This window comes from Berghia stephanieae, chromosome 4 (assembly GCF_034508935.2).
Source record: "Berghia stephanieae isolate SIO BIC M18660-M18661 chromosome 4, UCSD_Bste_1.3, whole genome shotgun sequence".
NCBI lineage: Eukaryota > Metazoa > Mollusca > Gastropoda > Nudibranchia > Aeolidiidae > Berghia > Berghia stephanieae.
In genome coordinates, this window is record NC_088363.1 from 43759728 (window position 1) to 43783017 (window position 23290).

Consider the following 23290-nt stretch of genomic DNA (forward strand, 5'->3'; position numbering starts at 1 on the left):
TTTGAATGCGTTCCTCTTGTGCGTGTGTCCTGCTGGGACATTTAGTGATCTCAAACTAACTGACAGTGTGTTATTGGAAACTAAACATGTTCCTTATTTGAACTAATTCCACTTTATCTTGCTATTTCTTTGGTGCTTTAATTGAAATTCTAGAACTTTATACCATCCCATTTGTTTCCTTTTGCTTGCACTCATATGATTGAAATATGTTGTAATTACCGTAAAATATCCCGATTACCTTACCTTACAGGAGTTCCGTCTCCCTACAGACGTTGAATGTCATGGAACGCCTTTCTTCACGCTCAACCGAACAGTCGATTATCCTTTTGCCAGTTGTTGCCTCCACATTACCTATCCAGGACTTCCTTGGTTTGCCCCGTGCTTTTCTGCCAGCTACTTTTCCTTCTACCACTGATTTTTGGATGGTGTTGTGTCTCCATAATAAGTCAGTTTTCTCATTTTAACTTCTGCCAACTTCTGGACCTTTGGCCTGCACCAATAAAAACCCGAATGTTTGATTTCTTTCTGGTCCATGGTACTCTCAGAATTCTTCGGTATACCCACATCTCAAGGCATCAATTTTTCTTTCTATCTCATTCGTTATGGTCAATGTTTCACATGCATATAGGAATATGGACCTTACATAACATTTAGCAGTACGTACTTTTCTTTTTGTTGACAGTTTTACACTAGTGAGGATTTTTCTCATTTTCATGAGATTTATTTTGGCAATGCTGATCCTTCTTTTGACCTCTGCATTGGTTGTGCCATCCACTTCGATGTACTTTCCTCGATATGTATAAATCTGTATTTGTTCTATTGCTTTCCTATCTACTGTTATGATGGCTTTGGGATTTTCTTCTGCTCGTGTGAATACCATTATTCTCGTTTTCTGTATATTAATGTTTAGTCCATAATTATTGCTTATTTTGTTGGTCTCATTTACCAGTTTCTGCACCTTCTCTTTGTTTGTTGTCAGTATTACTGTATCATCTGTATATCTCAAGTTATTGATGTTTCTTTCATTCATAACTACGCCGTGCATCATCTATATTTCTCTGAATATAATTTCTGTATATAAATTGAAAAGGCACGGTGACAGGACACAACCTTGTCGGACACCCCGCTTGATTTCCACGGGTCAGATATTACATTTCCGCTTCTTATTTTTATATTTTGGGTCCAGTACAGACTTTCTATAATGGCGGTGTCATTTTCATCTATATCTATTTTTCTTTAAGTGCTAATCAGCTTTTTGTGGTTTACAGTGTCGAATGCCTTGGAGTAATCAATAAAACATGCGTACACTTCTTCTTGGACTTCCAGGTGTCTCTCGATCAAAACTTTGAGGTTGAAAATGGCCTCTCTGGTTCCGCTATTGTTTCAAAATCCTGTTTGCTCTTCACTGACTTCTGCATTTATTTTATTCTTTATTCTTCTTAGTATGATAGAAGCAGTTTCAATACGTGGCACATCAGGCTTATATTGTTCTGTAGTCGGAACATTCTACTGCATTTGCTTTTTGGGAGGAGTATAAATACTGATGTTCTTAATTCTTCTGGTATATGGGTGTTTTTGTAAAATCTGTAAGAGTTTCTTTGCCAAATTCTATCAGCCGTCTTAACATTTCTGTATTACTGCCATCAAAGACTGCTGCCTTTCCTTTTTCATTATTGCCAGGCCAGGGCTGACTTCACTTCTGATTTCATTATATCTGGTCCCTTCTTATATGTTTGTATCGGGTTTTCATCTCTGTTGACCTGAAATAGGTTCCCCATCTTTTGATAATTTCTTCTCCTTCGAATATCATATATTTCCGTCAGAGTCTTTTATACAATTTCCAGTATTTTGTTTGTTGTTCGTCAATTTCTTGATCTCTTCGAACATTAATTACCCTTATTTTATGTTCTCGTTTGAGTTTTTCTATTTTCGAGCATTTCTCATTTTGCCATTCCTCCGTTGCCTCTTTACATCTCTTCTTCATTTCCCAATCTATTGTCCTATAGGTTGGTTTATCCTTATTTTGTTTTCTTTTCTTCATTAAATCCAGTATCCCATTCTTAATCCATGGCTGTCTTGCTTCATTTTCTTGCTTTGGTAATACAATTTCATTTGCCTTTGTTATGGAAGTCTTGAGAGACTCCCAGCCGGTATCAATCTTCTCAATTTCAGATCTTTCTTTGATGACTTCATTTTCAATGTATAGCTTCTCATACATATTGCTCATTTCTACTGAGTATAAGCTGCTAATTTCCTGGTCCCTCAGTATATCAGTGTTGTACCTTGTTTTCCTTTTGGTTTGCTTGGTATTTTGAGCTTAAGTTTCATCTTCATTACTACGGGATTATGATGAGACCCTATGTCTACACTTGCGCGGGTTTTGCAGCTAGTGATGTTATTTTTAAATCTTGATTTTATCAGAATGTAATCGATTTCATTTCTGTATCTGTATCCCTGGCTTTTCCACGTATATATTTATTCTACGCTTGGGCTGTTTAAATATGGTATTTACCATCGCGAGTCGGTTTCTCTCACAGAAATTAGCCAGCATTTCTCCACTTGTGTTTGTTGTTCTAAGACCATGTCTGCAAACATATGATGAGGTGATGTTTTTCCCAATGATGGCATTGAAGTCACCCATGACTATAACAGTATCTGTCTACTTTGTTTGATTTATAGCATCTTGTATATCTTGGTAAAAGATTCAACTTCTTCATCAGCATGTGTTGCTGTTGGAGCATAAATTTGAATTATTATAATGTTAAAAGGTTGAGCTGCCAATATACACATTATGACTCTGTTACTTATTGGCCCATATTCCAACAAGGATCGTGCTACTTTCCAATTAAGCATTACTCCAACACCATACTCATGTTTCTCACCTCCTGAGTATATCATCACATGTTTGTCTTTCTTGATCTTCCCACTTTTTGTCCATTTTGTCTCTGACATTCCCATGATGTCAAGTCTCATGTCGTCCATTTCTGTATGGCGTTGTCGAGTTTACCGGCCTGGTATAGAGTCCGGACATTCCAAGTACCAATCCACATAGGGGTATTACGTGTCTTCAGTTTCGGTTGGCCAGTATCCACACCTTTCGACTAGATGCTCTGCCGTCTCGGGTTCTTGCCCACAGCGTGGACATATTGGACAGGAAGTTAGACCCCACCTATGTAACGCACTTGCCGTTAGGCAGCTCCTCGACCGAAGCCGATTCGCAGCTACCCAGTGTCTCCTCTTACTGGTATCAAAGCCTGGCAACTTCTCACCAAGCTTAGAGGAGTGTAGGTCCCCGCCCCCACGAGGGATTGAATTCGTCCAAACCGACTTCCATCTCGTATGTGCAGCTCTGTCCGTAGTCAGGGATTCTGCGTACAAGGGTTGCCGGGACTTATTTCGGCTCGAAACGGGGGCACCGTCCATTATGCGCATGAGAGGGGTATCCCCATTCCCTCTCTCTTTGATCTTACTCAGCGAGTTTCCCGTAATCGTCTCCCTCCGGACATCGGGGGGGGGGGGGCTGGATCGCTGCCATTATCGAGCCCCATTCTCTAGGGGTTGTTGCTAGCGTTCCCGACAAGATGTGTATCGACTTGCGAAGTTTTACATCCACCTTCTCAACGTTTCTGCTTCTACCCCACACTGGAGCGCAATACTCCGCGGTGGAATAGCATAGTGCCAGGGCGGACGTTCTCATGAGCGCTTGGCTAGCGCCCCAAGTCGATCCCGCCAGATTCCTCAGAAGACTATTCCGCTTCTCTATCTTCCGGGCAACCCCTTCGAGATGCACCCGATAGGTAAGGCTGCAATCCAACGTCACCCCTAGGTATTTTGGGTGCGGTTCATATGGGAGTGGCTGGTCCCCGACTAGGACATTCAGTTTGCGGGTGTGCCAACCACTACATAAGTGAAATGCAGTGGCCACGGTTTTTGAAGTGTTCATCTTCAGGTACCACTTGTCAAAGTAGGATTTGAGTCTGGTGACGTCCTCGCTGAGTACGCTCTCGAGACGGGTCCACACTTTACTCTGAGTAACGAGTGCCCAGTCGTCTACGTATCCCAGCCTCAGGGAGGAAGTGTTCGGCATATCGCTAATGTAAACGTTAAACAACATTGGCGCAAGTACCGACCCCTGAGGGACTCCATTCTTCAGTTTCCTTACTTTGCTCGTGACGTCTCCCAGCGCGACATGGAATTGCCTTTCCCCTAAGATCGAAGAGAACAACTTCAAGGTCTTTTTGCACTTTATGATTTTTGCAAGTTTGAGCATCAATCCTTCGCACCAGACCGTATAGTACGCAGCTGATAGGTCTTTAAAGACAACACCTGTTTGCTGTTTTCTCTCGAACCCGTGCTCAATATGCTCTGTAAGGGCAATGACCTGCTCCGTGGTGCACCTCCCTTCCCTGAAGCCTGCCTGCTCGGGTGGCAGGGCAGCGTCTAGGACCGGCCCCCATCGGTTTAATAGAACACGCTCCAACAATTTGTAAAGGCAGCTCAGCAGCGATATGGGTCTGTAACTGTCTGCCTCATTCGCCGGTTTCCCTGGCTTCAAAATGGCAACTATCTTCGCATGCTTCCACACTTGTGGAAGCTTTCCTTTTGCAAGGACGTCAGACATTGCCTCTGCTAGCCAGGCCCGTGCCCTGGGGCCCAGATGCGTCAACATATCGGGATATACACCATCTATCCCTGCTGCTTTGCCGTTCATCACTTCGCTAATGGCTGCACCCACTTCTCGGGGACTGAACGGGGCCATCCAGTCCGATTCCTCCGCAGGTAGCGAGTCCAAAATCGTACGGTACGCCTTGCGGACACCGCGCTCAAAAGCCTGATTAGGGACCCGCTTACTACGGCTCTTAATGTTCTTGGCAATTGTGTCTGCCTCGCATTCCGGTGCAGCCTTCGCGTAATTCCGATCTGGGTCTTTATCAAACGCCAAGGGTGGCGGCTGGAGTGTGTAAAGTCGAGACTTTCCAAGGTCTCCTGCCACCGTTGCTTCCTTCCCTCTGCCAGAGACTGAAGTTGTCTATCGGCTGCGTCCTGGGACTGGTGTGCTGGTACTCTCGGTACAGCTCTTCCGACTCTGCTGTCCAGCAAGGGGTGTAGAATTTCGTTTGCCCCGTGGAATAGAACGTTGAGCGCTCTAACCAGTAGCCTACTGAATCTGGTATATTCTTGGACTTGGGAGGAATGGCAGGGCAGACCTGCTTGATATAGGAACTGAATTCCTGCCAGTCAGCCTTCCTGAAGTTCCATCTGCAAAGTGGGAGAGACTGCACCCTCGGTATTGTCACCCCAGCTGTGACAAGAACCGGCCTGTGCTGGCTATGCGGAAAGTCTCCGAGGACTGTTCGCTTACATGCAGCGGTTCACGTTCGCGCTTTCGTTCGAGGGTGAGGTCTTGGGTATACTCCTTCTTATGGCGGGTACCCCGGAAGGTATCCTTGGCTGTAGGATCGTACACTAGGTGTAGATCATTACAGTCCATCAATGAGCGGAGTTGTCTTCCTGCCTCGTTGCAGTCTCGGTAGCTCCATTCGTGATGGTGGCTATTAAAGTCTCCCAGACAGATGGAGGGATTGCTGACCACCGGTACCGGTGGTGTAGTCCAAAGTCGCTCTAAGTGGTTTGTAAATATTATGCAAACACAGTCCACCTACTTCCACGGAAATTCGGTTCACCCATTGCTGTCCGTTACGCTCTAATGACCCTTACCTTCGATGGCTCTTTAGCGTAAACGCTAACCCCTCCTTTGTGCCTCGAAGTGTCCTCGCTTTGGACCACCGTATAGCCTGGGATCTGGAATCGGGAAGATTGCGCGCCTGAGTAAAGGTGGGTCTCCTGTAACGAGGAGGATGTCTACGCAGTGGGCGGCCAATAGCTTTGATAAAAGCTCATTTTTTGCCATACTCTGGCTCTCGACGTTCAGGGAATTTGTGCGTCAGTTCGCCATCCCCGCCGTCGAATTTTCCAATTGGCAGGCCGCGAATCAATTGATGCATGGGACGTTTGCTTTTTTCTCGGACGTGCCGACGACCCTGGCGACACGAACGCGGTATTATTTGGCTAGGCGGTAGACCGCTTCGCCATTGACGGGACTGATTGGGACTCGACATGAAGATAATAGTGTGGCGCCAGGATAGGGCTGCTTTTCCGGTTGGGTCAAATTTAGTCACACACCGGGGCGAGCAGCTCATGTGGCTCCTTGGCTCGATACCCGGGATGGTCTCGTGACGGTCGACCGGGATTTACACCTTTGCCCTCCCGTGTGGCTCAAGCCCCCTCACCACTGCAAGGTAAAGATCCACGAGGGGGTCAATTTTGGCGTTTCCATGATTGACTATGATAATTAGTAGGCTGCTAGCAAGCGTGGTAAGCTTTCCCACTTTTCCACATCGCCGATGTCGTTTACCAGGTCAGTCGAGACCAGGTCCCGGGGTGTGGCCGTTGCGTTTGATGACAACTTCTTGGAGCCAGACATGAACTAGATGTACGGCGGACCAGGGATCCTGACCATCCAAAGATACGACTGTCACTCACAGAGAGGTACTACCACTCCTACATATCGAAGACCCCAAAATCCTTGTAAACAACCAAAAACAAAAGTCAATAATAATACCAGGTGGCTGACGCTTTTGATGGTTTAGCATTGCAATTTAATAATTTATACAGGCGGCAACTTTTGATGGTTTCACACTGCAATGTTTTGACGATATATCTAGTCACCAGCAACTTCTGGTGATTTAATAAAACAATGTTACGACCATTTCTATCCAGTAGACAGTAAATTCCAGTCAGGAGTATCTTCGGGTGGTTTCACACGACAATGTTATGACAATCTATCCAGTCAGTAGCATCTTCTTGTGGTTTCACACTAAAATGTTATGACAATCTATCCAGTCAGTAGCATCTTCTGGTGGTTCCATACAACAATATGGACCTTCTAAATGTTTCACATCACAGTGTTATGGCGGTCTATTCAGCGGTCGAGTTTTCTATCACACTTGTTTGCTGTTGGTAAACCGCCCGGCAATATGCTTCACAATTCTGAGCCCAACCATATCTTCTGCAGTGGTTTGCTGGCCGTCTCAATAATGACTGCAAATGTATTTTATTGTATGGAGCGGGAGTTTCTCCCTGTTTTTATAGCTTGAAACGGACAATAATAATTGCCTACCACACTTGGAATAGGACCATATTCTATCGCAATGTACTCCGTCAGACCTAACAGACAGCTACCCATTCACTGCTGGGTGCACAGGGGGTTAGAAAAAGATCTCGACTGCACCCGAAGTTGGATGTCCATCTCCTTGCTTGTGAGGCGAGTGCTCTGCCAACTGTGCTATCGGGACCCCTATAGTAAAAGTGCTGAAGATTAAATGTTATATTTCTCCTTAAAGCAGAATCATGTCGTATTGAAGCTGGTGCCAAATATTGACTCTTAAGTCAAAATCATTAGAAATATTTAATTTTTGGTTTATGAGTTTTATCACATTTTGCTGTAGAATGACATGCCTAAGGGCGGTCGGGGTAACTAAGACCCGCCCCCAAATGTGTTCCCAAGGTTGAAATATTAATAAATACGGTAAAATGAACATCATTTGATAATTTTCATCCTTCCCCATACCTAACAAGAAAACATCGTAAAGGTTATTTCAATGTCAATATATAAGATATGGAGATGTTTAGAAATTGCCCATTCGGTTCGTGCGGGTTGGTGTGAATAAAAAGATATGTGATCTTCATTCACTCTTAAAAACCACCAAGCATTGAGAAAAGTTGTCAATATAATAGTATTCATTGTGATAGACACAATGAAGGGACAAAATCCATAACAAACACATTTCCTTAACTTGAATCTATATTGTGAAGAAACAATGCTGGTTCTATATGCCTAGGAAGTGTGAAACCAGTTCTCTGGAGGACAGTATACCTGAAATGTTCAGCCGATATTCTGGTTTCAAAGTGATGTATCCTTTTTCTAGTTTAAATATGTACCGGTCGTCCATATTGATCCTCCATCTCATTCTTTAACGTCATCGTTATAATTATAATCAGATTATTTATATCCTGATTCTAAAATAGTTGTGCAATATTATGATTCTATGTAACCTAGTTATTGTTAGCCAATCGGAGAACTGATTACACACTTCCTACGACTTTTGAACCAGAAAAAGGAAGGTGTGACGTGACGACTACTTCTCTGTCCTATGAACATAATAAATTATTACCTTCAGAAACAGTCTGTGTGGAAGGTTGGTAACGCAAGACATGTGCAACAGAGTAGATATCAAGAAGATAGCCTCCCAAATGACGACAAAACTCCCCAGCCAAAGAGTATGGTAGAGCCACATTGGAATAATAGACGTAATGAGACCCCACCCCTTGGAAAATGTCTGTCGCTGGATTGAACAAAAAAATCAGGTTTAGATTTTATTTTGTGAACTAAATTGTTATTATTATCAATAATGTTATTATTATTATTATTATTATTATTATTATTATTATTATTATTATTATTATTATTATTATTTATTATTATTATTATTATTATTATTATTATTATTATTATTATTATTATTATTATTATTATTATTATCATTATTATTATTATCATTATTATTATTATTATTATTATATTATTATTATTATTATTATTATTATTATTATTATTATATATTATTATTATTATTATCTACTATACTACTACTACTACTACCTACTACTACTACTACCACTACTACTACTACTACTACTACTACTACTACTACTACTACTACTACTACTACTACTACTACTACTACTACTACCACTTATTCTGGGGTTACTGTAATTCTCGAATGTAAATCTTTAACATCTAGATCACCCCAACATAATACCATTTCGAAACGATAGGACACATGGCGATATGTAGGTTAATGGTATGGCACTAGCCTTTGGATCGAAAGGTTCTGGGTTCGAGTCCCGTGCTGCTCATAGTTGAGTTTGTTTTTATAAAAGGCTCTTTACTCACATTCTCCACAACTCTCGGGTGTAAAAGGAGTACCTGGCCATTACCAGCGTCGTCTCTGAAAAAAATATAATATGCCTAACAGGCGTCATGCAACATCCTACGTGTTAAAGGTTGCTGTTGCCAAGGGACTCCTTGTATAACGCTTTGAGAACTTGGATATTGAACTAATCTAAGATCAAGAAATAGAATATTGACCTTTTTTCTACAATTTGAAGAAAGACAATCAGCTAGCCAATGTAAAAGGCATTTTGGCCTATCATAAATCAAATTGTATTGATTAAATGCGTTAAGGCAAAATACTCACAGCATATGTCAGCCGGATATAAAAAGTAACAACACAGAAAACTATGTGTAACCTTGAATGTTTAATGTCTATTTAATCGATATAATTTAGTGACATCTAATTACAGAAATATATATATGTTTTACCTTCAAATACATAAACGTCGAGGTCCGATTCTTTTTGTGTCCCCGAATTGTACTCGTAGAAGAAACACATTTTGTCTGGGTGTCGATAACGGAAGGCTAAGCAATCTCCCTTTGTCTCTCTCTCCCTGAGGCACACCAACGAACATTCGATATAAGATCCAGCCATTCGGGGACTTCCGCTGACTTGCAGGTTTCTTGTAACGGCCTGAACTTTTCTTGATGTCTGTGTTCGCATTTCTGAATGGCCTCTGTTTGGCTGGAAAGCGGCGAAACAATAATGCGTGCTGATGACAATGAGTAAGACACACACACGAAGGACCTCCATGGGCAGTCAGACTGTGAAGAGGAATTCTAAGGGTTGAAGGTTACGTTTGTATTGAGTCTCTGTAGGAAGAAAAAGTAGCCATTCAGAGCCAGTAGCGAGTCAACGATTACGCTTCAAACTCTATGTCTATCTTGAGCCGCTCTCCCCGACTTATTTATGTCATGGGTTCAACACATACAAACGTAGCGACGTTAGTTGGCTAGCATTTTAAGCTTTAAAAATATTGTAAAAAGATTGCCTGACCCTTAAAAGCGTTGTATTTGTCCGAAAAAAATTGTAATATTGCTTACCAGGCGTCATGTTACGTCCTATGTGTTGAGTGTTGTTGTTGACCAGGAACCCCTTGAAAAGCGCTTTGAGCTCGTTAAGTGAATATTGGGCTATATGAAAGCTCACCTTTTCATGTTTCAGAATTCCGGATTTTTTTTTCAGTCTGGATTTTTTGATGTAATAGATCGGATTATATATAACTATATTATCTGGCAACCTGGCTACTAGAGCCGCGATTTCCCCGTTAGTTGCAGGCCACATGAATACCCCTTGAAAAGCGCTTTGAGCTCGTTAAGTGAATATTGGGCTATATGAAAGCTCACCTTTTCATGTTTCAGAATTCCGGATTTTTTTTTCAGTCTGGATTTTTTGATGTAATAGATCGGATTATATATAACATATTATCTGGCAACCCTGGCTACTAGAGCCGCGATTTCCCCGTTAGTTGCAGGCCACATGAATACAAACTTCCGTAATTTACCCACTACCTACTCGTATTCGTGACTGCTTCTGAAAAAGATAAAATGAAGCAAAAGAATCTCAAAATCAAACTTTGCTCTGATTCTCTCAGATCAAGCATTTTGAAAGTTGGTACTTTCAAGACTCAGCGGGCCACTTATTTTCTTGAACAAAACTGAAAGACGGAATAATTTTACAACCAAACGTAACTTTAACCATAAATTGACTTCAGTCGACAATAAATAACAAACACCAGGTCTCTAATACTCAAGCACAACACTGGATCAAAATATTCAAACACCGAATAGTACCCATACCAAAGAAGCCGCAATCAGAGCGGAAGGTCACGAGATAAGAAAAATCAATCACTTTTCCCTATCTTGTTCACCTCGATTATGTCAGATTGGTGTTTGATATTCCATGGAGGAGACGAACATGTTGAACATTATGTTTTCTATGTGATTAATGTTGATATTTGATTTCTATGAAATGATAATTGCGGTCAAGCTTCTTTTGTGGAGTTTTTACTAAATAATTACGAATTTATTATAATCTTTTGGATTGTTGTTCCCTTCAAATATTTTTTTAAAAATTAGATCTTGGTCCATTTACTAAAATAATTCTCGCTTGGTTAAAAATATTCATGAAAATTTTTCATCCGGGATGCAAGTGCCGACTTCTCCAATTCGCTGTTTGTAACGGGTGATCCTCACTTATTCATCACAGCCTTATCCTCCACCTCCAAGAAACAATGCCCGGTGAATATAATTTGTCATTCGCCTCACAGCGTTGGAATAGTCCATAATATTCGAAAGACAAGACATGAATGCTTCAGTTTTCAGGAAACCAATGAAAAATTCTAGTTAATAGTACGTCAAAATGACGTCGTCATATACAGTTTTTGAATTTTATTGGATTTTCGGACCGACGGATGAGCCCGACCTTGGGAGGGTGATCTCGGACGTTACAAAATATTCAATGTTGGTGCGATGCTGTATTATAACACCTCATAAGTAACAATTCCTATTTAAAGATATTCACTATTGGTCAAAAAATGAAATATATACTCCAGATATACAATTTTCTATAAAATTATCGTTAAAGCCAGTAAATAGGAAAATATAAGAAAAGCAAATATAATGTTCAAGTATTAAGTCGAGATGAGAAGTAGATTGGAGTTCAAAGGTATCAACAAAACAAATGAAAAAGATCATATTGTTCTGTCCCCGCAGTTTTTCGCGGCCGCAAATTTCACCCTTGGCCGCAAAAAACCGCAATTTTCGCCGTTTTCAGGCTAAATTGACGATTTTTTGTTTAAAAAAAAAAAACAACAAAAACTATGAAAAATTGTAAAAAGACGGCGACATTCAATGCTAGCATCCAAAATTGGCACTAAATAACGGACAAACATGTCTAGGCCTAGCCTCCCACCTCTATGGCCTAGCCTAGGCTATTGGATTTGTTTTTCGCCTCTTTTCCCCCTTGTTTTTCATTAAAAAACCCATTATGCCCATATTGAAATATAAAGCAATAATAATAATGCTCAAAATTGGATAGCAAGTAGAGAATACCAATTTAATGTGCCCCCATTGGAAAATGGATTTTGTTTCTCTTTCCTTGTGAATAATTATTTTTTTCCTCTTCTTAATTAGTTTTTCAAATTATGATTTTTTTATGCGATTGGTCACTTTGATTTCCCACATTTTAAGAAGCTAAATAGTTAATTAAATATTTTGATTACTTCCTTCTTTTTTTTACCTACTTACTTACTATGGCTATTACTATTATTATTATTATTATTCTTATTATTATTATTATTATTATTATTATTATTATTATTATTATTATTACTATTATTATTATTATTATTATTATTATTATTATTATTATTATTATTATTATTACTATTATTATTATTATTATTTCAAACCATTCAAAAACAAAATATAAATAAATTCATGCTGACATGTTGTGCCATCAATATTCTACAAAACGCCCTAATTGTGTCAATTTTTTACCGTACATGTTGTTTTAATTGTTTGACTTTTGTAAACTAGCGGAAGATTTTTGGGAAATTTTGCTATTTTGATGGCAAATTTTACCATTTTTTATGGCAAATTTTGGCGTTTGAAATAGCAAAAAAAAAAAAAAAAACCGCGGGGACAGATTGTTGCGTATGTTGCGTATATATTATCCCCCTTTGTTTTTATTATTTTAGTGACGTAAAAAATTATGACGACCCAATCCAATAGAAGTTCAGTTCTGTGCGAAAAAGAAAATTATTTGAAAAGGTGAAGTGCAGTGTACGGAAATTCCGTTTAAAAGGTGAAGGTCAGAAGTATATAATTTTTCGATAAATGACTGCAGACCTTGAACTTCGATTTAAATTGCTTAAGCCTATAACATGATTAGGTAACATGCGGTCATTAATGTATTTTTTAGCTTGACCCGTTAATTTCTATTAGATACTACAAAAGGGGTGTTATAATTCAAATAAATAAAAAATCCCATTAAATGCTATATAAATGATGTTGACGATGTAGATCTTTTATACGAGAAATTTTGTATAAGTAAAATAATTAAAATATTAAATGCCAGCATCAACCACTAAGACCATCAGTTATTATGTCAGAAAGGAGTTGTCGCCCTTTCTCTATTTCAACAAAAACAGAGAGACACAGAAAATCTTTTCTGCCGTCCAGTATTAGGCTTTATAACAACAAGCAATTCTTATATACTTATTTCGATTTTTACTTCCAAATAATGTAAATATTAATTTATTAATTTATTTGTTTTGCAATCTTTTCCATTTTCAGTTAATAGTGACAGTTTAAACTATTTTACAGTGGTGAAATTATTCATATAAAGAGCGGCTCAGGTTGTGGAACCGCTCCATGACTATAATACATACATCATATTTCCATTATCATATTTTCTTATTGTGTAAATTATGACACGTCTGTACAAAAAAAAAAATTCTTTTTGGGATGCAATAAAGTATTATTATGATTACTATTACTATTATTATTATTATTATTATATTATTATTATTATTATTATTATTATTATTATTATTATATTATTATTATTATTATTATTATTATTATTATTATTATTATTATTATTATTATTATTATTATTATTATTATTATTTATTATTATTATTATTATTATTATTATTATTATTATTATTATTATTATTATTATTATATTATTATTATTATTATTATTATTATTATTATTATTATTATTATTATTATTATTATTATTATTATTATTATTATTATATTATTATTATTATTATTATTATTATTATTATTATTATTATTATTATTATTATTATTATTATATTATTATTATTATTATTATATATTATTATTATTATTATTATTATTATTATTATTATTATTATATTATTATTATATTATTATTATTATTATTATTATTATTATTATTATTATTATTATTATATTATTATTATTATTATATATTATTATTATTATTATTATTATTATTATTATTATTATTATTATTATTATTATATTATTATTATTATTATTATCATCATTATTATTATTATTATTATTATTATTTTTATTATTATTATTATCATTATTATTATGCAGTTTAGCTTGACGCATTTATTTCCTATTAGAGACTACATAAGGGGTGTCCAAATATATTGTTCTCACAGAAATAATATATTGCTATTTCATCTAATTTGACCAGTTAACCGCTGGACTGTGAGTAAAAACTCATTTAAAAATTTGACCAGAAAAATCGTCCTCCGAAGTTCGACCGATTTAAATAGAGATGCCAAGTATGAGAGGTTTTTTTTGCCAAGATGAGGTACCTGGACCTCGCGAGGTCCTAGCTTTGAGAGGTTTTATTTATTTATTTTTTGTGTGTGTGTTGCTGCCAAGATGAGGATTATATAAATCGATCAAGGTTAGAAGGAGGAGTTTTCTGGTCAAATTTTTAAATATGTTTTAACCGTACGTGTTTTTTCCAAAGTACGGCATTTAACTGTATAAATAGGGAGTTCCGATATCTCAGTTGGTAGAGCAATCGCGTCACACGCAAAGACACCGAGATTGATCCAATGTGAAGTCGAGATTATAATTTGACGACCCCCCTCCAACACACACACTAACACCCACATTCATCTTTCAGTCCATCCAGAGGTGATTGGGTAGCTGGGTATGTTAGATCTGGCGGAAAGTACTTTGTCATAGACTAGCGTCCTATGCAAAGGGTATTACGCAATTGCTATTGTTATTGATATTACTTTATAGAAATCGGGATAAATTCCGACTCCACGGGCCTAGTGGTGTTGAAGGACTATTTATAATTTAAGTACTACATCACACATAAACTTCAAAACTTACACAATCCAGTCGTTACAAAGAATGAATGCGTGATATGAAATGTCTTATCCAAGTTAGAGAACAAATTTTAGAGCATGTGGGAGGTGTTATCAAAAGTACAAAGTATCTTACTCTCAAATAAGGTTGCCAGATTAATTTTGCAATATGGACTGAAAAATATGCTAAACACCACTTTTCTGCTTGTTGCACATACAATTATTGAAGGATATAAATATTGATTTTTTTATTCCGCCCCATGAGTAGTTGAGTTGAGAATAATATCACCTCGTTTTGCCAGTTATTTTTTTTATATTTTATGAAATTAGAGTTAGTATGCCTACCAAAAAGAAAAGAACTAAACAATTTTGATATAACAAACGCCAAGATTTTGGATTGAAAACTCCAATTTGGCAACCTTGTTCACAAACCCGTTACTATTGACAACAATTTTTACACGTCATCGTCATGGCGGATGAATCGACCGTGGAAAAATGACTTTAGTTATGATAAATGAACTAAATTGAAAGACACCATGGTCTATAGATTATGTCACCTTCCATTAATATTGTGCGACTCCTGGGTCCAGTGGTATGACACTCGATTTAGATCGGAAGGTCCTGGGTTCGAGCGTCGCACGGCGCATAGTTGAGTCCTTGGAAGAAAAAAGACTATTTACTAAACTTTTATAGATAGAAAGAAGTTGACAACATCCATGTTAATGAGAAATTCTCAATAAACTGTATTAACCAGACTATAGATAGTTTGTGCTTGGCTAAGAATTCACCACATTGCGGACCAACACAGAAAACTAAAAGTAAACTTAAACGTTTATAGGCTAGTTAATACAGTTTAGTGAGCAAAATTCATAAACGCGGATGGCAAAAAAAAACAAACAATATCAAAGATCCGAGTAACTTCAACATCATTTCATCTATATAGACGTTCAAGGTTAGTCATAGTTTTTTGTGTTGGTCCGTTATTTTTTCAGGATGGCAATGTTGTGAGTTTCTTAGTCAAGCGCACAGCATCTATCGTTTGATACAATTTATAGATGAAATGAAGATGTAGTCACTCCAGTCTTTTTTTTTCTTTTTTTTTGTATTTTGTTCGTTTTTTTTTTATTTGCCATTCACGATTATGAGTAATTTTCACGAAACTGAATTAACCAGCTTATAAATGTTCGTGGTTACACATAGTTTTGTGTGTTGATCCGTTATACTTCCGGATGGCAATGTTGTGAGTTTCTTAGCCAAGCGCATACTATCAATTGGGACCTACTCATTAAACTGGCTGACTAAAAACGTTATCAAATAGCTGAGTGGCGTCAATTTTGTTCCTTCTATTCATTTCCTATCGTAACGACGAGAAATTGACTCTTAATACCGTTTCAAGACGGTGATTCACATTTAACCTTTTGGTGCGGCTATGTGGTCTAATGGTATGACACGATTTCGTATCGGGAGGTCCTGGGTTCGAGCCTCGCTCGGCGCATCGTTGAGTCCTTGGAAAAGGCTCTTTACTCATATTCTCTCACCGTATTCAGGTCTAAAATGAGTACCTGACTGTTAACAGCGTTGTCTCTATCGGGAAAAATTGTAATATCGCCTAACAGGCGTTATGTCTCGTTCTACATGTTAAGTATTGCTATTCGTGTGGGACCCTTTGTAAAGCGCGCTTAGTGGATATTGCGCTTATTATAAAAGCACAATTATTTTTTTAAAAATTATTTTGTTTGATTCTTTGTGTGTTTGTCTTGGTTGTTCTGGAAGTTTAAATAATGTAACTCGAGTAGTGGCTTTCACACCCTGTTAAATCAAAATGGAACTCGAATGAACCCAGTCCTTTCGGATCAGGAGACAATAGGATTCAATAGTCTGATGCCCCGTCGCCCAGCAAGGAGCAGCTTGTTTCTAAACAAAAGAAAATCGGTACTTTTTATTCTTCATGCTGGCTAGAACTTTTTTACATGGCATGTGATCAGAATGTATAATATTCAAAACATGATCAGATATATAATGTTTTTCTCCTCCGGATACACTTTTATGCTCGTCGGAGAAGTAGTTCAGAAGGGCGTCACATGTGAATTCACCCTCATCAGATGTATCATTGCTCTAAGGTAATTTAGACCTGAAATTGCCGAATAGAAGAAACTCACTACTATCACGTGACAACACCAAAGCCATTATTTTAAGTCGTAAAACTGTCAAGCATCCGGAAGTTATAAATATTAGAATTTCTCCAATTGATGACACTGACAAAAGTGAATTATTTGGCCATGATTTTTGTTTGCTTTTTTTTCTTTACTTTTCTACAGCTCTGTTTTCTAGCTGGGGGTCACGATAGCTCAGTTGGTAGAGCACTCGTATTACACGCAAAGGGAACAAGATAATTCCTGGGTGCTGTCGATATTTTTTCCCGATCCGCCTGTCCACCCAGCGTTAAGTGTGTAGCTGGGTCTGTTTTATCTGACAGAAAGTACTTTGCTATTGACTATCATACTTCTTCTTCTTCTTCCAGTGTCATCTCAGGTTGAGGTTGACTTGAAATGACACGCCAATCTTCCCTGTTGACAGCTTGCTGACTGCATTCGGCTGCCGACAATCCTGTCCATGTCCTCACATCATCTATCCAAGTTCTTGCTGGCCTGCCTCTTCCTCTTTTCCCCTCAACTCTACCCTCAAGAATGTCCTTGTTGACAGTTTGATGGCGTCTTAGGTGTCCAAAATACTTAAGTTTTCTTGTTTTTATTACTTTCATTAGGGTCGGTCTGATATCAAGGATGTCACAGACTTCTTGATTTGTTTTCTTTTCTTTCCAACTGATTTTTCCAAGGCGACGGAAAGTCCACATTTCAAAGGCCTCAATTCTTTTCTCTATTTGTTTGTTCAAGGTCCATGTTTCTGAGCCGTAGAGAAGTGTTGAGTGGAGATAACATTTGAGTATTCATAATCTCGTTTTCATCTGCGTTTGTTGCGAAGTTAAAATGTTATTCAGTTGACTGAACCTCGACTTAGCTATAGCAATCCTGTTTTTCACTTCCAGCTCATTCTTTCCGTTGTTGGTCATTGTCTGTCCAAGATATTTAAAAGAATCTACTTGTTCGATGTTTTGATTATTAATTTGGATTTTTGCGCTTTTTTTTTTTCTTCTTTGACATGACCATTACCTTCGTCTTTTGAACATTCATCTCTAGACCCTTTGCTGTACTGTTCAGGTTTACTTGATTTGCAAGGATCTGTAGATTTGTCTCGTTCGATGCCAACAATACTGTATCATCTGCATATCTCAGATTATTTATCCTCCTACCTCCAATAACAATACCTGGAATGTGCTCGGTTTTACGGAAGATAAACTCTGTGAACAGGTTAAATAAATATGGAGAGAGGATACATCCTTGACGAACTCCTCTTTTAATTGGCGTGAAAGGTGACAGATCGCCCTGAATCCTGATGGCTGATTTTTGATGCCAATATAGATTGGTGATTAGCCGTATATTTTTGCCATCAATGCCTGCCTTTTCCAGACATGTCATTAATTCTCCATGCTGTACCCTGTCAAATGCTTTTGCGTAATCGATAAAGCATGCATAGATTTCTTTTTGATGATCAAGGTATTTTTGTGTGATATTATTTAAACAGAAAATTGCTTCTCTTGTCCATTATTTTTTCTAAAGCCAAACTGTACATCGCCAACTTCATTATCGATGGCAGACCTGATTCTTTCTAGGATGATCTTCAATAATAATTTAGTTACATGGGGCATCAGACTTATTGTGCGGAAATCACTGCAAGTTGTCGCCTTTGGTTTTTTCGGTAGGGTGATGTAAACCGATTTGGCAAGTTCATCTGGAATATAGCCTGTATTGTAAATACTATTAAAGAGATCTGTTAGTTTCACAATTGAGAATTCTTTCAAAATTTTTAGCATTTCTGTTACAATGCCATCTTCACCCTCAGCCTTGCCATCTTTCATATTTTTCAATGCATTTTCTATCTCACATGCGAGTATTGGAGGACCTCAGAGTGTCAATCAGTCCAGGAGTATCGTAGGTCATCATCAAATAACTCGCCAATGTATTGACACCATCTTTCCTTTATATCCTCCTTCTCAAATAATATTTTACCATTCTTGTCTTTAATACAGTTATTGTTGTTAGTGGTGCGTTTTTTGCCCGAAATTTGTCTTATTTCCTCGTGGGCTGCTTTTCCATCTAGGCCAAATATTTCGATCATCCTGCATTTGTGGTTAAGCCAATTTTCTTTTGCTATGCGACATTTGTGTTGGATTTTCTTATTCAGCGCTTCATACTCTGGTTTGTTCTTCATTTGTTTACGTTCTGACATGAGATCCAAAATTTCTGGTGTCATCCATTGCTTTCTTGTTCTTTTCTCCTTCTTTGGAATATCCTTATTACCGAATTTTATGCTGTCTTTGAATATGTTCCATTTTATATCAATTTCTTCAATTGCATTTGCTTGTGAGAATTGTTCTTGTGATTCAATAAGTAGTTCATCATATCTGTTCGAAACAGAGACATTATATTTCTCCTGCAATTCTGATGACCATTTTAGACGACCGATGTCCAATTTTTCTAATAACTTTGGTTTTTTAATTTTCTTTAGCTTTAACGTTAGCTTAGCAATAAGTGGGTTATGGTCAGAATTGATATCAGCTCCCGGGTATTTTTGGCATGATTTTACACTGTTGCGAAACATTTTCCTGATCATAATGTAATCTATTTGATTTCTACACCAGTCCCCTGGGCTTTTCCATGTGTATAATTTTCTCTTTGGTTTCTGGAAAAAGGTGTTGGTAACAATCAGCTCATTTTCAACGCAGAATTGAACTAGTCTGTCTCCGCGCTCATTTCTAACCCCAAGTCCATATTGGCCAACCACGTCACTCTCCTTCCCGTTCCCAATTTTAGCATTTAGGTCACCCATGACAATTAACACATCCGTTGATTTTACGTGTTTCAACATACTTTGTAATTCTTCGTAGTATATTTCAATGTCCTCATCCGAATAATCACTTGTGGGTGCATATGTCTGGATGATTGACATGTCAAAAGGTCTGGCTCTCAATTTTATCATCATGTTTCTGGAACTTACAGCATGTATACCTATAACATATTTGAGAATGTTAGATTTCACCAGCACACCCACACCGTGTTGATGTTCACTACCTCCAGAATAGATAAATGTGTGAGTGTCTCTTTTTACAGTACCCTCTTCTGTCCATCTGTGCTCAGACACTCCTAGGATGTCCACCTTCATCTCATCTGTCTCCTAATCAAGTTGTCCAGTTTACCTAGTGTATATAATGTCCGGACATTCCATGTTCCAATGCGTAGACATTTCCCTGCATATTTCATACATACATTATCGGACTCCAATCCTCCCGCAGGCTTTAGATTGACGTCGTCATCCTCGTTTGTACTACTCCCTGAAGAGATTGTCTCTTCCCTGTTAATATTTACAACAGGTATCACACCCGCAGGGGGCACAGGGGTACCTGTATAACTTCCATAAACTTTATCCATCTTTGTCCAACTGTGCTCAGACACTCCTAGGATGTCCACCTTCATCTCATCCGTCTCCTTAATCAAGTTGTCCAGTTTACCTAGTGTATATAATGTCCGGACATTCCATGTTCCAATGCGTAGACATTTCCCTGCATATTTCATACATACATTATCGGACTCCAATCCTCCCGCAGGCTTTAGATTGACGTCGTCATCCTCGTTTGTACTACTCCCTGAAGAGATTGTCTCTTCCCTGTTAATATTTACAACAGGTATCACACCCGCAGGGGGCTCAGGGGTACCTGTATAACTTCCATAAACTTTACGTGGCATGATTCATTTCAATACAATGGGATAATACATAGTAGGGCCCCAATCCTTTCTACGATGGCCGACCGCAATCATTTAACGTCTTTGGCGCGCTCCATGTGTACCATACACCTTGCTGTAACGCCATCAAGTCCATTGTCCATGTTGCTGGATCATCTGCACTCTCCGCCATAACAGTCTTCATGCACATAAAGGAAAGACGACTCCTTACCCTCCGGCAGAGCCTTTGGGTTCCCTCGTATAGTTTAGCCGGTCAGTCAAAACCGTTGCCCGGGGTGTGGCCACTGAGTGCACATCAGTTACTTGGAGCCATATACGAGTTAGACACATGAGGTGGAGACCAAATAAGTTACTAAGCCACTTCTCAGGATCACCAAGAAGCGTGACTGCCTTTCACCGTGAGGTACTACTCCTCCCTCTCATGCCCTACACCCCATCATTCTTCACACTGTAGAAAAGGAGATGAATAGTTCCATGGGCCTAATTGCTAGAAGGACAACTTTTGTTGTCTCGTGCTTTGACACTCGCCTTCAGACAGGTAGGTTCCTGGTTCAAATTCCGAAATGGTTGGTATAACCTAAGATGAGCACCTGGCTAGTAATAGCGTTGTCCCTAACGAACAAGATATTATATCGGCTCATTTTGTGCGACTATGTGGTCTAGTAGTATGCCACTCGCCTTCGGATCTGGGTTCGAGTCCCAAGCGGTACATGATTGAGTACTTGGAAAAGGCTCTGTACTAAAATGGGCAGCGTGACTTAGCGGTACAGTCTTCGCTTCGTAGTAGTAGTAGTAGTAGTAGTAGTAGTAGTAGTAGTAGTAGTAGTAGTAGTAGTAGTAGTAGTAGTAGCAGTAGTAGTAGTAGTAGTAGTAGTAGTAGTAGTAGTAGTAGTAGTAGTAGAGAGTAGTAGTAGTAGTAGTAGTAGTAGTAGTAGTAGTAGTAGTAGTAGTAGTAGTAGTAGTAGGAGTACTAGTAGTAGTAGTAGGAGTACTAGTAGTAGTAGTAGTAGTAGTAGTAGTAGTAGTAGTAGTAGTAGTAGTAGTAGTAGTAGTAGTAGTAGAGGAGGAGGAGGAGTACTAGTAGTAGTACTAGTAGTAGTAGTTAGTAGTAGTAGTAGTAGTAGTAGTAGTAGTAGTAGTAGTAGTAGTAGTAGGAGTACTAGTAGTAGTAGTAGTAGTAGTAGTAGTAGTAGTAGTAGTAGTAGTAGTAGTAGTAGTAGTAGTAGTAGTAGTAGGAGTAGTAGGAGTACCAGCAGCAGTAGGAGTAGTAGGAGTACCAGCAGCAGTAGGAGTAGTAGTAGTAGTAGTAGTAGTAGTAGTAGTAGTAGTAGTAGTAGGTGTACTAGTAGTAGTAATAGTAGGAGTACTAGTAGTAGGGTAGTAGTAGTAGTAGTAGTAGTAGTAGTAGTAGTAGTAGTAGTAGTAGTAGTAGTAGAAGTAGTTGTTGTTGTTGTTGTTGTTGTAGTAGAAGAAGTAGAAGCAGTAGCAGCAGCAGCAGCAGCATTAGTAGTAGTAGTAGTAGTAGTAGTAGTAGTAGTAGTAGTAGTAGTAGTAGTAGTAGTAGTAGTAGTAGTAGTAGTAAAAAATATTGAGCTTTTATAGAGAGCAAGAAATATACACTAAACATGCTCTAAGCGCTTTACAATGGGTCCCTGACCAACAGCAACACGTAACCTGTTGAACAAAACACAATGCCTGTCAGGCGATGATACAATTTTATTCAAAAGAGAGTAGTAGAAACAGTAATAGCAGGGCGGTATTATTACTATTATTATCATCATCATCATCATTATTATTATTATTATTATTATTATTATTAGTAGTAGTAGTAGTAGTAGTAGTAGTAGTAGTAGTAGTAGTAGTAGTAGTAGTAGTAGTAGTAGTAGTAGTAGTAGTAGTAGTAGTAGTAGTAGTAGTAGTAGAACTACTACTCGTAGACATAGTAGTAGTACCAGTAGTACTAGTAGTAGTAGAAGTAGTAATTAGTAGTAGTATTATTAGTAATATTAGTAGCAGTTTTTATTCCTCTTTAAAGACCACAAAATGAAAAAGGCTCTCAAGGCTAATATCAAATCTATGTTTATACTGATTTGCATGCGGAGGCACTGAGGGAACACATGTTAGGCTAACAGTAGCCAATAGAACGAATACGTTGTTTAGATATCGACGCAAATACGAACTTTCCTTCGTCGTGTGGACCCAAATATTCGGCAAACATGACAAACGCGTTAAAAATTGTTCGGAAACGCGATGAAGGAACGTTAGCCTTTGTGTCCATATTTGAACATTATATTCGTTGTTGTGATTAATGTTCGCGGAACATGTATTTCCTGAGTACCTCAGAGTGTCAATCAGTCCAGGAGTATCGTAGGTCATATTTCTTTGTGTTTTATGATAAAGAACGCTTAGAAAAGACACTAACAAACAAACAAACTCATATATATATATATATATATATATATATATATATATATATATATATATATATATATATATAGCAAAGCAACCAAGAAGAAGAAGAAGAAGAAGAAGAAGAAGAAGAAGAAGAAGAAGAAGAAGAAGAAGAAGAA

At 38.1% G+C, this 23290-nt stretch overlaps 1 protein-coding gene across 1 annotated transcript; it reads right to left on the reverse strand.

Moving 5' to 3' along the window:
- Positions 1-541: 541 nt before the first annotated feature.
- Positions 542-1030, reverse strand: LOC144971777 (uncharacterized). Its single transcript, XM_078912850.1, has one exon. The coding sequence runs from the start codon at positions 1028-1030 to the stop codon at positions 542-544; it is 489 nt and encodes a 162-aa protein (XP_078768976.1).
- Between the last annotated feature and the right edge of the window lie 22260 nt (positions 1031-23290).